This window comes from Scleropages formosus, chromosome 25 (genome assembly GCF_900964775.1).
Source record: "Scleropages formosus chromosome 25, fSclFor1.1, whole genome shotgun sequence".
NCBI classification, from domain to species: Eukaryota; Metazoa; Chordata; class Actinopteri; order Osteoglossiformes; family Osteoglossidae; genus Scleropages; species Scleropages formosus.
In genome coordinates this window covers 14,429,031-14,446,187 of record NC_041830.1, presented here as the reverse complement: position 1 = coordinate 14,446,187, position 17,157 = coordinate 14,429,031, and the positions used below count along the sequence as shown (strand labels likewise).

At 48.7% G+C, this 17,157-nt stretch overlaps 1 protein-coding gene across 6 annotated transcripts; it reads right to left on the bottom strand.

Annotated features, from left to right (window-relative positions):
• Window positions 1–574: 574 nt before the first annotated feature.
• Window positions 575–15,444, bottom strand: LOC108921722 (GRAM domain-containing protein 2B-like). Of its 6 annotated transcripts, XM_029249335.1 has the most exons (13): window positions 9,194–9,649; window positions 8,028–8,171; window positions 7,716–7,776; window positions 7,069–7,141; window positions 6,729–6,832; window positions 5,821–5,919; window positions 5,579–5,650; window positions 5,126–5,194; window positions 4,939–5,017; window positions 4,265–4,336; window positions 4,059–4,158; window positions 3,339–3,446; window positions 575–2,764 (listed from the first exon to the last, which is right to left on the bottom strand). In XM_029249335.1, the coding sequence occupies exons 1-13, from the start codon at window positions 9,634–9,636 to the stop codon at window positions 2,749–2,751; spliced, it is 1,440 nt and encodes a 479-aa protein (XP_029105168.1). In that variant the 5' UTR covers window positions 9,637–9,649; the 3' UTR covers window positions 575–2,748. The 6 variants fall into 6 exon arrangements, with proteins under 6 accessions (XP_029105168.1, XP_018586879.1, XP_018586880.1 ...); XM_018731363.2 differs by lacking the exon at window positions 9,194–9,649 and adding an exon at window positions 15,292–15,444 and having other exon boundaries at window positions 4,939–5,194; XM_018731364.2 differs by lacking the exon at window positions 9,194–9,649 and adding an exon at window positions 10,450–10,803 and having other exon boundaries at window positions 4,939–5,194.
• Window positions 15,445–17,157: the final 1,713 nt, after the last annotated feature.

The following is a 17,157-nucleotide window of genomic DNA, read 5'->3' as shown; positions in this document are numbered from 1 at the left end:
TACTCTCTCTGTCACTCACACACTGTGGGTGAACCTCAACAACATATCTTTGGACTGTGGGAGGAAACCAGAGCACCTACACATATTATCATCAGCAACTTTATTTATCTGACACCTTTGTCCAAGACATCATAGTGTTAGGCAATCAACATTACCCTGAGTTTCTTGCACAAACAAAAGCAGAATATTGTCGCTGACGCTGTACCGATGCTCTAAGTACCGTGTTTGGCAGTGTTTTCGTAGATGTGAGTTGTTGTAATACTGAAACCATCCACCAGGTGGCATGGTGACTGTTCCAGTGGCACCGAAAGGCATTACTGTGCTAGAGGATTTGTTCTATAGTGCATTCGGCTACAAATAGTCAATACGCGCTTGTCCAGTGGTGGGTCACGGTTATCCAGAGGCTGTCCAGGAGTCACAGGGCATGAGGCAGGAGACACTGCGTAGGACACCATTCCAGCGCAGGACTCTCCGTTCACCCACACATACACACACACTTGGGCAATTTACATGATTTTCAGCGTGCTGAAACCCAGTCAACAGCAGACATTAAAGTACAGCTATAGACGTGAAAATATTTATGAGTTTATTAAAATTTTCTGTTTATTTCTCGACAGCAACAGGGGCGGCCTCACAGAGGCGGATTTGAAGGAGCTACTCAAGTGTAACAGTGGGTCACATTTCAAGGGACACAAAAATCTACTCACAGACTGAGAAAATGCCAAAAAAAAAGAACATAAATAAATAAATGCTGACGACCTCAGCGTTGTGAGATTCTGTGACCCCAGAGAAGAGCGCAGAACCCCCCCCCCGCGACCCTTAATGGCCATTGCTTTGTTATTTCCTGAGACTCAACGCCTCCACCTTAAAGCTGAAGCCACCAGAGCACATTCATAGACCTGGCATTTTCGCTAATTTATTTATTTACTAATTCAAAGATATAAAAAATGTGCTTTAGCTTTTAATCTGTAATAATAAAGCAAAAGTTAATTTGCTGTACAGCATCAAAAGGTAATGAAAAGATTTGTTATTTTTTCCAAGCTATGATGCAATATTGTACAATCATACATATTTTTTCTGTTCTCGTCTCCAGTTCACGATTAAGGAGATGTGCTTTGGATACAGGTGAGGGGCGTCCATGGAAAACAAAAATGCGGCAAAATCTCGCATTTCACCGGCGCACAAATCGGTCTTCGAGTTCAGAAATTAGAAGAAAAAAAATCTGGATAGTATAATATTCAAACAATCACAAATTCACGATATGCAGCTTAAAAAACAACACAGCAGAGAGGAAGAAATGGGGAAAAATAAAGGAAACGAATACATATTATGTAAAGTCTTATGGCACTAGGAGCAGAATGACATTTTTTTGACATTTCAGTAAAAGGAATGTCACACACCTACTTGTCCTGCTGTGTCAATGGAATGTCACGCCATCGTTCAAAAACGTCTACTGCAGTGGGATTGTACCTACCCGACAGACTTTTTACATTCTTACATTCATATAATCAAGAGTTAATCTGATTTATGAGCAATAAAAATGTATCCAGACGCAGTAAAAGTTTCACGGTTGCTGTAAAGCACCAATACACTCCCTGCACCTTGAGGTCTTTCACTCATACATTCTGGTCCATTATGATCAGTCCTCCACTGACGCAACAAAATTATGTAAATTCCACTGACTTTTTATCAAAACCGTTTTTTCATCATCGTGCAGCTACCGTCATTATCTCCGAAACCGATGAGGGAAATTCAAGTAAGGGCACAATTTGAAAGTCTGATTTAAAAAACCCACCGGATCCATCGGATTCTCAAGTGAAAACGCGGTATTCAATGCAAAGCATTACAACTAGATGGCGTTTGAGTGGTTTCCAAGTTTTGTTTAAAAAGGCTCTCTAAACTAAAGCAAACTTTGGTTCATTTTTACACTGATCTAATAACGACGAGGCAGAAAAAGGACCCCTTCTCCCTGACGTAATATTATTTCGCATTTTATTACAATAGAAAAAAATATAACCGCAGGATAAAGTGATAAGTTAAAGAAGTTGCAATAAAAAAAAAGAAAAAAGCAAAAATTCATATTTAGAGGACTTATTTAAACCCATCTTTGCAGGAAGTGATGTCTGTACTGCATGGACTATGACTGGAAGAAGCTGTACATCTGCATGAAACGGTGTGACGTCAGGGTGCGTGTTGTCGCTTTGTTACTGGTGAGCATTTACAGCACGGTGTGACGTTGCGGCTCGACATCCGTCCTTCCTCCCTGAGCTGGAAGGTAATATCTCGTTGCATCGGAGAACGCATCCGGCTTTTAAGCGGCTCTCTTGCGGAGCGCCCGAGTGTGACTGTGGCATCTTTGGGTCTGTGTTGGAAAAGGGGCAGGAATAAGGAAATTGCACAAAAGTGTTCGTTCACCCCAGGAAGCAGCGGCCCCTGCTGCTGAGAATCTGCCGAACCCGGGTTTCTCCCGCAGGCTCTCCGAGGGAGGCCGACAGTCCGGCTGCTGGCATTGGTGCCTCGAGCTCTCTGCGGACGTGGTTTGCGGTCACGTGACTGAAACGGGACGAAGTGGGATGGCTCCTGTGTCCAGTCACCTGAAGCCGATCTGTTTCAGTGTCCCGGGAGGGGAACGAGCGTTTGGTTTCGAGGTTCGGTCTTCTCGCGTGATTGTTGCCTGCGGCAGGTGGTGATGGTCAAGGTTTTCCTCTATTAACACTCTCCTCAGTTAGCACCCCCTTGCTCAAGGTGCTACGTATTCTTGTACCTGGAAACGAGAGGGATGCTGAGGTCACCGTGATGCACCATGACATTCAGGCTCGCGTTTGACAGTCTCCATAGGAGTATGTAGGAGGCACTCAACAATATGTTGGGAAGAAGGTGTGCGTGTGTCGGAAAAACGGTTAAGGTATCGCTTAAAGGATTCGATTGCCCTGTAGCGTGTCTCCTTCCAGCTCGCCCGCCAGAAGGTGGGAAAACCAACTTGAGACAGGCAGCGCTTGCAAAACACCTGTCGACATACTTTCTGTGTACAACATGCAATCGCATGAGGACCGGCTGGGGAGAGGAACAACAATAGCGTTCGAGTTACAGGAAAAGGCGTGTCCATGCAATCTTTTGAGTTGGGCTTTATTTCCACAATACAGAGCTCTCTGAAGTTTTCCAGTAAGAGGGTGGAGTGCAGGGGAACATTTTCTGGAAGGCAATCTGGTTACCTGGGGGGAACGGAACGTGACGGGCCTAAGAACTAAACTTTGTGTGTGTGTGTGTGTGTGTTTGTGAGAGAGCGTGCATCTTTGAGGTCCTGCAAGGGGTTGTCTTTGGAGTGTCAAGGATCTTACCCCCTTGGGAGAGAGAACTGGGGCAGAGCCCCCATGGAGCTCAGTTGCTCTTCCAGGGCTACGATGCGCAGGCCAATGTAGCCAGAGGACACCAGGAGCAGCAGCACCCTGAGGTCACACAGCGAGAGACTCGGTAAGGCGATGACACGTGTCACCGAGGCCGATGCCCAACTTGAACTTGTTAAGGAACGAACCCATCAGATTATATCTACCTCGCAAGAGCGTCTGATGTACATTCCTGAAAAACGACATACCAGCAGGTACACATAAACACTATCAAGGAATCTCCTCTTAAATTTTTAACAGGGAAAAGTTCACCTACAGAAATGGCTTATTTGTGTGTCAAAGACTGAATCTCGCTATTGTTGTTCATATACTGCAGCTGGTATCGTAATGGTGAGAGATGATGCCTTTAGACCCGAAGGTCACAGGTGCGATCCCACCTTCAGCTGTAGTACCCTTACGTGGGGTCCTAGACAAAACCCCCCTAGGACAATTTGTCGTACTCTCCACTTAAGTAAGGTGCTTACTCTAAATTGGTCTAATAAAATTACCCAACTGTATAAATGGGTAAATAACTAAGTAGTTTAACACTAAGTCACCGAATAAATGACTAAATGTAATGTAAATATCCAATAATGGTGAATTACAACTTGTGGCAGGACAAGTTGGGCTCCTTCATGACAGCTCTGGACCAAACCGGAAGGGAAGTGAACTTACAGTACAAGGTAGAAGATGAGCAGGAGGTTGACATTCCTGGACTCTGTCTGGATGAGGACTGATTTCACCGTCTCGGTCACAGCCCAGACCCAAGACCTGGCTGTTCGAGGGGGGACATGAGGGGCGTCAGTAAAACCACTTTACAGCGTGTGTGTGTGTGTGTGTGCGCGTACGAGCCTGTGCGTGTATCCGGTGAGTGTGTATACCTCTGCTCTCCTCGCCGGAGCTGACATCCTGTTCCTCGCTGCTCTCGTTGCCGCTCCCTCTGCGTGGCGCTTCTGAGGACGCAAACAATGGTGTTACGTAATCATCATCGGGCCTCTCTGTGCCTTTTCAGCAATGTTTGTCTGGCTTTTGTCTGGCTTTTGTCTGCCAGGTCACTCTGGCCACTTCCAGAGGCCTCGAGGTTATGCCATGTTTGCACACTAAATGTGCTTCAGATGAGGGGAATCGAACAAACCACAGCCACAAAGAGGAAGCAGCATGGTAGTTACAGCTGCCACCTCTGTTCTCGCTGACCCAATGTTTGAATCGCACCGGCCACTGTACCAGTGACCAAGGCACTAACCCCAAATTGCTCTGGTAAAACAAAATGACCAAACTATATAACGGGTAAATCACTGTAAGTCACTCTGAAGGAAACCACCAGCTCAATGAATAAATATGAAAGCGCCACCATTCAATGAATATTTTCGCTGTAAAGTCATCTTTTCAGGCCTTTACTTGCAAGACAGTGTAATTCCGAATAACCTGAAAACTTGAAAGTTGTCTTCCTTTCACTTGGATCTTCAGTATTTAATTTCACTTGCTGTGCAATCTAGGATGTGGAAATCCGTCACACGGGGACGGCGTTCGAAGACGCCGGGAGCTGGAGACCCACCTCTGTTCGGTCTGATCAACGGGGAGTCCGCCTCCTCTGGAAGGTCCATGCTGTCCTCAACACTGGACACACTTAAGGTCTGCGGAAGAGAACGGGACGCTGACCGCTCAACGGCTGCAACACCGGCGATGGAGCCGTCATCATGAGCACAGCGGAAAAGGACACGCGGCCCAGAAGGCATCCGTACCGTCTCCCGGCTGCGATCCAAGCCATTTTCAGCGGAGGACACCTGGGGGCTGCTGTTGGCACTCCGGTCCTGGAGAAGTAGACGGTCTCCGAATTAAGGCCAGAAGTTGACAAAGAACACTAAACTACAGTTGTGCTAAGAGCGCTAAGTTACGGAGCAGAATGCTAACGAAGTGTGCTAATTTCCACATAGCCTACAGAGCTAATGTAGGGCGAGCAGAGCACTAGCGAAAAACACCAAGAGACGCTACAATTGTAAGGCAGCGCGCGTAGGATGCTAACAAAAAGCGCTAATTTACAGATGTGCTACAATGCTAACGTGGCGCATGCGGAATGAAGACAAAAAGCGCTAACTCACAGATGTGTACGGTGCAAAGCCACTGATAGCAGAGTGCTAACTCAGTCCTAATTTACAGGCAGGCCGCCGGGGTGGGCGGTTAACGGCCGTACGCACCTCCACGTGGAGACACACGGAGCAGAGGAGTTTGTAGCAGGACTCCCGGTTCCGCAGCGACGTGAACAGGTACTGAAAGGTGGAAACGGACGTGAGGTCACTGCTCAAGTAGCACGCTGACTCGGTGCCGCTGCGGGCATTTCTGCGGTTGCGAGTCAGCAGCATTCAGGGCTAATAAGTGCTGCTCTCAACGAACATGTCCATCGATGTGGCGTTAACGTGAACGAAAGTGTGCCGCTGACCTTCTCTCCATCTGCGGTGCGGACGGACAGGGCGTTCGGCACAACCAGGGCCGTGTTCTGCTTCTTCACGGCCCGCACGTTGGCCACAGGCACCACCACCTAGTTACAAGGCCCACACCCAACGCACCGATTAGCGGGCGCTCAAAAGTAGGCCTAGGAGTAGAGTTTAAATACTTAAACACGATACTGCGTTATATTTACATTTACTCTCTTACTCAGACACTTTCGTCCAGCATATACCTGAAGAGTAAACGAAAGTGCATTTCACTAAGAAAGACCTTTAGATACACATGCAAGCACAGTCAGTTTGTGCGGCGCCATCACTTTGCTGGTGCACGTGACGCAAGTACCTGCATATAGAAGTGATAAGAGACACAGAGGCGGTCATAAAAGATGGCGTGATGCAAAATTATGGCAGCGTGAGGTGATCAGGAGAAGTAGGTCTGAAAGAGATGGGTTTCGAGAAGCTTCTCGCATACGGAAAGGGACTCGGCAGCTCTGAGGGATAGGGGAAGTTCATTCCTCTACATGAAAGCCAAAACCTAGAGACTACATACTTCCGATTTTGGACCGGTATAAAACGAGATCACCAAGCAGTTAAGGTGAATTATAAGACTGTAAAAAGAAACAGCAGGAAGAGCAAGAAAGAGATGGTAACAGCATGTGTTGGCCTGATGGGAGCAGGTAGCCATCAAGCAATGGACACAGACTGTTTATATATTTTATCTATGTTTTGTGTATATATGCAGTATATACACAGGCACACACATAGAATTTGGAGAATCTGACTGGAAAATTACGCTTTATGTGTGCTCAGCGTTGACAAGGTCCATCGGTCCCTCCAGCCGTCTGATAGATATACCATAAAATGTCAGAGGCGATGGAACGGCTTGAATTGCGACACCTACCTTGGTCTCCTTGAGCAGCACGGAGGAGTGGAAACACAGATAGTTTTCTGACACGTAGAGCTTGCCGTGGTACAGCACCTCCTTCTGCAGGGCGCATGTGAAGGCTGAGCACACAGACACACGCGCACAGGCGTGGGTTGGCATGCATCACTGTCGACACCAACGCGGCCCAGTTTACAGTGAAAGTGGGTGTCATAACGAGTGCACGTTTGCAGGTGGAACCTGTGCCATTTTCATCGTATACATGCTCAGAAAAGAGTCTGAGATCACCTGTCACCTGCCGAAACCACATTACGTAATTACTTCCAAATTTGATCATTCATCTGCGTGTTTGACTCACAGTGCGTCAGCTCTTCACTTTCAGGGATGTCTCTAAAGAGCCTGTGGAATGTTTTGTTGTGCTTTATGAAGCTCTGCAAATGGGGGAAAAAAAAAACAAAATAAATAAATGTAGGCAGCAGGAGAACTGCAGCACCGTCTTCGCAGCCTGTTGAAAACCCTTGAGTTTTCCACCAGCTTCCTCATTTTCCTCTGCAGTATTTCTGAAGGGGGTGGGGTGCGGTGGCACAGTGGGTTGGACCAGGTCCTGCTCTCCAGTGGGTCTGGGGTTCGAGTCCTGCTTGGGGTGCCTTGCGATGGACTGGCGTCCCGTCCTGGGTCTGTCCCCTCCCCCTCCAGCCTTGCGCCCTGTGTTGCCGGGTTAGGCTCCGGCTCCACGCGACCCCATATGGGACAAGCGGTTCAGACAGTGTGTGTGGGTGTGAGTGTGTGTGTGTATTTCTAAAGGGTAAAGAGAAGTCACTTTTTTAAGGGGCCAAAAATAACTGTCCTGGTGAAATGTACAACTTGAAAGCGTAAACCTCACAAGACAGAACAGAATATAGCTTGTGAACGCCGTGACACAGTTTTACTATCTGTTGCTGGGCAATGAGGCGCCGGCGGGGTCAGAAAATGCCCCTTTTGGGGGCTGAAATGAGGGTAACCTACGCTCCGTGTTTCGGGAGCCTCTGGCTTCTCGCTGTGGGTCTCCGAGTCGAACGTCTGAGCCCTGGAGCAAGATAAAAGAGGAAAAAGCAGACGTCACTTGAGGTTACTTCTGCTTTTTTGCCCTGCCTGTATGTGACAAGTAATTTCCAAGTAAGTAAATTATCAGAAAATATGTGGAAGCCAATGCTAGGTGGTGACTGCAGAAACCAGAAACTGACTTTCCCAGGTGTGACAGCTCAGATGTATGTGGAAAGATGGTACGAACTCCAACGGAAGCCCGCAAAAGACCCGTAAAGACGCTCACTGGCTGACCTAATGGGCTTGGACTGATGCTTGTTGAGATCCTGGGTGCCCAGCTGAGACTCTTCCAGGCTCCACGTCTTCCTAGGATCAAACAGCCTCATGCTCTTGGCTTTCCGCACCTTGGCTGCCACCGCATCTCCATCCGTCGAGCTGCTGGGTGGAGGAAAACGTGGGTCAGCATCAACCTTAGCCCCAACCGTTGCCATCCATTGGACATTCACCACGATAATGGCACAGGATCCACGGTGTGTGTAAAAGAGGGGTGGCTTAGGACTTTGTGGGCCACACATAAACCAACTACGTATCAACCGTCACGACGCAAACTGCAGAGAAGAGCCTTACGAAACGTGATCTGCGCGCACACGTCCGACCCCTGTGACCCTTCCTTAGAATCTATTATTGATCGGCGACTCCTGATCTGTAGTCTCACACATTTCACTGGTCTTCAGAGCTCACTCTAGCAGCACCTACAGATGAGCCAAGCTACATAGACTCCCCCATGTCTCCAGGTGGGTAGCGTTGCCACGGTCACCGTGGGAACGGCGCTACGAACAGCCACGCTCTCAGAGACGGAGCCTCGATCCCCAGCCGCAGACCCAGGCCGCCGTAACTTTTCCGATAGTCGGCTGCCCGCTGCGGCCCCGTTACCCCGTTAGCATTAGGTCGCTGAAGCTGTGTGTGGATCGTGGCCCCTGTAGCTGTCTACGTGCTCAGAAGGCGGGTATCACACAGGCAGGCGCCGGGTGAGGGTTTCGCTGCGGCTGAATAAGCGATGAAGAAAAGAGCCGGCAGACGGCGTGTGAATCGGGTCAGATCGCAGGGTGTCGGAAAGCTCCTGCAGCACCAAGAAAGGGTCGGTCAGGAGTTCTTCCGTTAAGTTAAACTCAGTCCTTATTGCTGTAACAGTCAATACACATCTCTTATCAGCCTGGGCGACTACACACTGCACTGATAGCAGCCTCCAGCCAGCGGTCAGACTGACACATCCAGACACGCAGGTGTTCTCTGGGACAGTAAACAGAGCTGCGTTTATTGTTCATCCCCAGAAATATGAAATATCAGCCGAAAAAAAAAGTGACAACGGCTGGCAAAGCAGAGGAAGAACACGCACAGATGACGAGTCCAGCGTTTGAAAAAGTCACAGAATTATTATTGTAACACACCTACTTGCTTACCTGAAGACACGCTGTCCTTTAACTGAACGAAAGCGTTCCTTAGCAGTGGGCATTATCATGTCACGGCGCTTTAATTCCCACCGTGTGGCGTCTGACTCATGTTCGGGATCGACTGGGCCTTCACGAACCGCCTGCGACCAGGTGCGGTAAAACCGGGGCGAGACAGCGCTCGCTTGGCGGAGGGCACTCGGAACCGGACTCCTCCGAGGTTCGCGTCCGTGCCGTGGAGTGCGTGCTCTGAAGAGGGAGGCCGTCTGAGGCGGAACAGAGTAACCTTTCGCATGTGCTGTTGCCTTGACGTCACCCCCCCCCCCAGGATGGGGGCGGCTCGGCGCCTTTTGTGTTCGCTGTGAAAGCCACAGGTGTCGACACGCAAAACAAACCTCGCCCTGCCTTCCGCGGCAGCTGAGTAAAGAGAGCCACATCTGCCTTTTGAAAACCATGAAAAGACACCCTCCTATGTAGACGCAGAAAAAAAAAAAAAAAAAAAAAAAACACAGATGAACACCCCCTCCCCCTTACCACAGACCCAGATCTATACCATGTTTGTGTCCTACTGGGCTCCTTCTTGGGGCCAACAAGACAATGCATTAAATCTACTGTTTGGGATTTTTCGTTTTTTTTCTACGTTCCGACTTGAACTTCCCATCAACTCTCTTTTTTTCTCTCAACGGTGTTAAAAGAGAAATGAAGCCATTTGGGTGGAACTGAGGACCTGGACTGACTGGATCTTCAGGCCCGTCTCCAGGGGCGGAGCTTCGTCTCCTGATGCGTAGCAGGGCGACCGTGTGTGAATTCACAGTGAGAAGGCGGAGCAAATGCAAATGAGACGCACGGCACAGTTTCCATTTCCCTTGTATGCACCTGCCATCCTGCCCACGCGACACATGTCAAAAAGCGAAACCGAACCGAAAGCACCTGATCGTCCAGCGGCATCGAGATAAAGTGCTGCAGAGCACGGCTGCATCTGCGAATCGACATGAACGTCCAGTCTACGGAAGCTGGTCACTTGGAGCACGACTGCAGCACGCATACTGTAGGTTATAAAGGCTCGGCTTTTACGACCGCTTAAACTCAGATGCAATGTATTCGAAAAACTCGACAATGGCGGGGAGGTCAAAATCACGATCTAAATTAAGCAACAACCCCCCGTCGAGACATTAAAAATGTTCCCTGGTTGAAAACAGAGCGCGGTACAGAGACGACCCTTGAGCTTTGAGCGCAGACGACTTGTGGAGTTGCGGCGATGTACTTACACATAACTGTCCAGGGAGAACTTCCTGGCGATGGCCTCGTGTCGACTCATAGCGAACGCTGGCATCTGAGCCGCTTCCCTCGACACACTACCGACTCGGTCTTCTCGTGACACAGTTATGTCCAGATGGCCCTATCTCATTCTTCAAGCATTTTCAGATTGGTTGTAGGCTACAGAGGTGGAGAAAGACAGATTGGCCCCGCCCACCGGACAGCCGATCAGAAGGCAGCGATGGCAACCGCGCGGCCCCCCCGCCGGATCAGTGAACCCAGGAAGCGGTTTTGACGGAACGGCCGTGCCAATCTAAGTGGGCCTCAGCGCTTTGCATTGTCACGCGATGTCTGGAAGTCATGGGCACACTTTATCAAATGTCTATGTGTTTCTCAGGAGATAAGATCAGAAGAGGAGGCAGGTTGGGAGATATCATCAGTCGCAGGGTGCCACACCATAGCTGCTAGGCTGAAGGGAGGACATGGGTCATACCGAACGAGCTTCTGGGACTCACGTCTCTGGGGCGGATGGGGAAGGTAACATGAGAAGACGCTTGGCTTTCACAGGGAGATTTCTAACTCCGGACCTGAATGCTTGAAGCAGTCTTTGTGAACCGAGATAAACTTTCACTTGAGGAGTTGTGTGCTTCCCAACAGCAACCTCAACCCGAACCCTCTCTGTTCACCTCTACACTAAGGCCAGACCCAAACACCCGCACCGTCCCAAGTACCGAGATCTACCCTGCTGTTGATACCAGCGCTAGATCGGTGTCTCTGCTCTGCTCCCGCAAGGCTACAGCACGGGTCAGATTTACGTTCGTGCAAATTCCAAGGCCTCGGGTCTGTTTGTGGTTATACTCGTCTCGATGGTACGGTCACGCGACGCCGCGTCCAACAAAGCACAGTAAATCGATTCGCTCAATATCACAACACAGCTCTGCTCCCCTGCAGACGCCGCCGGTGTTTTCGGGTGGGTTCAGATTTCTCTTGCTCCACCGTCGAAGCCCACAAGGGCGGTACGGCTCCCCCCCGCTACCGCCGGCCATTGTGTAGCTCGACCCGGACTCCATTGTGAAAGGTGCGGCTTCGGTTACCGGACTTGTCCTCACAGGCCCGTCAGCCTCCGAGACCCTTCCTCTCCGGTATCAGGTGAGGCAGCAGACAAAGGTGGACTACAGATCCTCTCGGAAGGAGGGAAAGGAGGAGCGTGCAAGCAACTCGAGAGAGGACAACGCAACGGTTAGCAATGGCAACCGTTTAGTGTGTTTCGCCCTGGCGCCTGAAGAGTTTCCAGGGACGATTTGCAGCGAAGTTCTTGATGCATTTTCACGCAAATGCACGACCGCTTCATTTTTTCGTTAATTCCCTTTGCTCGTGCGTACCTCTCTTTGGGGTTTTAGTGCTTGAACGTGCAGTCGCCGTGCTCAGGGTCAAGCGCTGAGATGTTTAACCTCGGTCCATGAAGGCAGAAGACCTGAGGCTCCAGTTACAAGTCTACCGAGGGCCTATTGGTTAAGGCATTCTCTTTATACCCCATTTATGGAAAGTAAATTCCTGTCCACTCCTTCGGCTCATCAACATCCCTGAGAGAATGATCGTATGTGTTACCTGAAACTTGACATGATATTAAATTTGTTAGCAGAGGGGGGAAGGTACCCTTCCCATCGACCCTTACCATATAGTCTTTTCTCATTTTCATTATTTAAAGACTGTTGCGTTTAACGTTAATGATTGATTTGTGACTGAGCTGGATTATTCTGTATGCTTTGTTTTTATTTCTACGCGATTAGAGTTTCTCTTATTCACCATACAATGCGGCTTTAACGCAACGTCCAAACAGGGTAAAAACTGAAATAAACCTCAGACGAAACACTCAAACCTGAAAGCCTGTTTTCCGCATGTTGTTATGAAGGTGTTGACAACATTTTCCTTAAAAATGTAAGCAAATATAACATGAAAACATATACATTCACGATTTCATGCTGCATGAACGCCGATGAGTTATGGATGGAAGACAACTTTCGCTTAAACAAAAGTGACCTCTTAAAAGAACTGATTTAAATTCTTGACTGACAGCTGAGGTGTTTCGTTGCCTCTCTTAACCTGACAGGTTCTGAAACACACGCACGCACGCACGCACGCACACACACACAAAAGGCCTGCAGGGACACTGTTGCGGGGGGGGGATGGGGGACAGGTCACATGCAACAGTGCACAGCGGTTCGTGTTCACTGAACAAACTCTTTGCCGAAATATACCACCCAAAATTCCTTGCTGGACAACAGAAATCACGCGCTCGCTTTTCCCTCGAGGACACAATGAGCAGCGATGCGCATCGATGCCACAAACCGGTTCGTCCGCCAACTATCGCCCGCTCGATCGGAGAAGTGTGCTCCGTGATGTCCATGTGGCTAAAAAGCTCATGCGTTTACATGCTTCGGCTCTCAAAAGAGCCGAAGCATGTGAAAGAAATCAGAAAACTGGAGGACACAGATACCAGACCCTTGGATTCAGCCACCCCCCCAAAGATTTATTCTGGGGGACTTCAAAGATACGGCATCTACTCAACTCACTCCTCTTTCTGTATCGAGGGCAGCCGTTAATCTGAACACCATTAAGCTGTGAACGTGGCCTTTATTTCACACATCGTCACACTGATGCGCTTTGCCGATGGTTAATGCGACACTGACGCCTTTTTTCAAACACAAAGACAGGATGCACATAGCAAAAACTGCAGTAAAGGCAGAATCTACTGCGTTTATCTGCACGTTGATCCATTTAGCAGATGCTTTTCTCCAAAATTATGTAAAACCCAGTGTAAACAGGAGTGCACTTTAGAAGAGGTGACGAACTTTAGATGCAGAAGTGTTATTGTCAAGGAACGGTCAGCTTGCATCATGTTTGCTGGTGCAGTGCAGCTGCCTACAGACCTGAACCTGATGGGAAATACAAAGGAGATTGTGACAGATGATGTGATGCGGCTGTTAGGATATCAGGAGAAAAGAGGATCTGAAAGAGGTGTGTTTGAAACACTTCTTTAATGTTGGAGGATTCAGCAGCTCTGAGGCACGGAGGGATTTCATTCCACTGCATTGGAACGAAAACCGAAAACCTATAGACTTTTAGTTTTGGACCAGAGGATGAACCCTTTTCTACCGAAGAGGGCTCTCTTCTCAGAAGCTGCGGTGCTGCTATGTGCTTGGTTGAGTGGGGCCACCAAGTGGTCAGACGTGGCAGAATGTAACACCCTTGCTGGGGTGTGAAGAGTGATCAGGTCCTGTAGGTATCCAGAAGCAGATCCTTTGACTGTCTTTTAGCCCATAACTGGAGCGCTGAACTTCATATGGGCAGCTGGAGGAAGTCAATAGAAAGAACTTAGGAGGGAAGATACATAAGAGCACTTTGGCAAATCAAGCACAGCTCATGCTGCGGCTTTCGGGATCAGCTGGAGAGGCCCGTTTGCGGAGGTTGTAAGAGAAGACAAGAGGAAGCTGCAGTTTGATGGAGAGCCTCACAGGTGAACAGACCTGGGAGATGGAGGATTTCTGTGCTGGAACGACTGAGTTACAAGTGGTGATCAATCATCCCAACAGAGATGTTCGAGAGGCAAGTGGCTGTACAAGAGGATACATCTGCTGCTGCTGGGGGAAAGTTGAAGAGAAGCTGGGTATCATCAGCATAGCAGTGATTGGAGAATCCAAGAGAGGCAAAGACAGCGCCAAAGAAAGTAGCGAAGATGGAGAATAGGCCTAACACTGAGCCTTGAGGAACACCAGCTAAGGAAGACTGGGAGTTGACCACCTGGTAAGATCTGCCCCACAAGTAAGACACCGACCATTTCAGTGCTGATCCTTTGTTCCCACGCAATTCTAGAGAGGAAAGCACTACCTGACTGTTCGTAGTATTGCAAGACATATGTGGTAAAGAAGAGAAAATGATCTTTATGAGCTGAAATCTGCACCTCTGGGACACATGGATCTCCCTGAACCCCAATTTTGTGCAAACATGTGGGCTTCGCTGGAATCGCCTCCTTTTATAGCTCCATTTCCCACCTGCTTCAAAGACAAACGCCAGCGAGGGAACCGCACAATGAGAAGCCGCCTTTCTAGCACGTAGCCAAGGCTCCGGGGCGGTCGTTCCGACGCAGTAGAGGTACGAGGCCTTTCTTCTGCACGTTGCTGTGGTAAGAGCAGAATAGCAGTGTCTCGAATGATCACGGATTAAAGCAATATAAATATCGCTGGGACTGGAAACTCATGAGCAACAACAATAAATATTATTTTATATTAAATAATAACTCACACAATTACATTGTCATTAATTAATCTGATATTCCAGAGTTCACAGTTCTGCCCTGTGCATAGATTTCTATGCTAATAGAAATACAGGTATAACTACAGTAAGGAGCTCCTCCCTGAAGGGTTGTAAATGGGGAAAAAAAAAAATCTTGGCGGTTAAGGTATTTAGGAACCTGTTGGTGAGGTCATCCGCCACAGGGATGTTTTAATGCGTGGCTCAGAGAACCACTATGTGCCCCAATTCCTGTCCGGACCATTCGGAAGGTATTTCACTTCCACTTTCTACACCTCTCATTGGCTCGGGATTCCTGGCACAGGTGCCTTTGATGAAAACGTGGCAGTAATTACTTTCTGCGTGGCATCGGAACTCGGAAACGCATTCGTTTGTTTCTTTGTTCCTTCTTTTGTGTGTAGCTGCCATTCCTCCGTTTACTGGAGAGAGGAGTTCAGCCGGAGGAACGAAGCGGCGCCGCGGAGTTATCGAAAAGGCCAGCCCACGCGGACGCCGAGTGACAGCTAACAGGAACCCCAGACGAGAGCCCGCCCCCATCCTACCTGACCCCCTCCAGCATCGGAGGGGGGTCCGGCGCATCCACGGGCACCTGCCGGTACCATGGTATCCTTGTCCTCTCCATGGGTGGCAGCGGTCTTAGCGATGGCTCCGTTGACTGACCGCTGCTCCGCACGCACAGCCGCATGTGACTGCAGCCCCAGCGGAGGAAGGATCCGGCCCCCCACGCGCTGCACCCGCACGGCGAGTCCTGCCAGATGGCGTTGCCGTGGAAACGGATTAACGCGCAGCGCAGAGTGTAAGAGGAGGGGAAAATTCAACATTCCTCCTCTTAACACCCACCCGTCGCGAAAACGGCTCTTTCCTCATTTCACAGGCAAGCCTTGGAGGAAGCGGCTGAGGAATTCTGGTTTCATTAAGTAAAAAAAAAAAAAAAAACTGAATTGTGGCCTTTAGCCTGCAAGATGTAGCATCATGGCTTGAAACTAGATGTGTTCCCACCCAGCTTCTGCCAGGAGGAGAAAAGAAGGCAAGCCGTCTCAAGTCACCCTCAGGTCTCATTAATACAGCGCTGTGGCTCATAATGACCTTTACGACCTTTACAAATCCAGAATCTCAAATTTAAACTTATTCCAAACATCTTCTCACTGCAGATCACAGCTTTAATGTTTAACCTTGAATTCCATTCGGCTGAATTTAATTCAGACACTGGAAGGTCCTGTTAGTCTTAAAGCCGGGGTTCTTCACCTGGGTCCCCCTTGGGGTCCGTGGATGGGCTTCAGGGGGTCCGCAAAGAGCATGTGTGCTTTGAAAATAACACCGTCAAACTAAATAAAAAAACTATTAAAATATTCAGATGCTGTTTATAATATCTGTAACACAACAATGTGGAGATAGTCAAGGTTTAAATGCAATAAACTGAGTGCATATTTTCGCTGAATTTATTTATGGCCTCATCATTACTCTTAAAGGGGTCCTAGGAAAGGGTACGAACCTCCGACTCCAAGCCACCCACCCGGCAGCGTGACGAACATCCAGAGGTCAGACAATCCCGAACCTCAGAGCACAAATCAAATTAAATTCCCCGTTAAGCCACGTATCGGTCAGTCGCTCACGTAAGACATGGCATCACAGTGATGTCATCTGCCATATAATAATCATAGCCATCACTTAGATGAGATATTAATAACATCTGAGCTTTAAAATATCATGGGCTGCAGTTCGTGCCCAATAATTGTTTTATGTGAGTCCAATGTGCACTGGCCGTGTCATGGTTGTGCAAGACAAATTTCCCAGAAATGGGACAATAAAGTCTATTCTATTCTATTCTATCGCAGGAAACTTTTCCCGTTTCACAAAATGAAAGCATTTTCTTAAAATGAAATTTAGGGCAAGTCCCTTGCTCAGGAATTCCTCAGCCACTTCCTCCAAGGCTCGTCTGTGAAATGAGAAAAGAGCCTCAGGTTCATAAGAACGAAACAGGATGGGTGATGGGGTTGAAGCAGGGAGGCATGATGACACAGCGAGTAGTGCTGCTGTCTCACGGCACCTGGGTGGTGCGAGAGGGCGTGAGTTTGATCTCCGCTCAGTCTGTGTGGAGTTTGCATGTTCTCTGAAAGTCTGCGTGGGTTTCATGCAGGTGCTCTGGTTTCCTCCCACACTCCAAAGACATACTGTTGAGGTTCCCACATAGTGTGTGAGTGACAGAGAGAGTGTGTTCCACTGATGTGTGGATGAGTGACCCAGTGTAAATAGTGTATGCAGCAGTGTAAATTACCATGGTGAATAAGGTGTGTGGGCTGATAACACTACATAGAGTTCACTGGAAGTTGCTTTGGAGAAAGAGTGTGATGTAAATGTGAGTATTAATGCAGAAAAACAGCTGTTCACATGAGCTGTGACTTTCACTG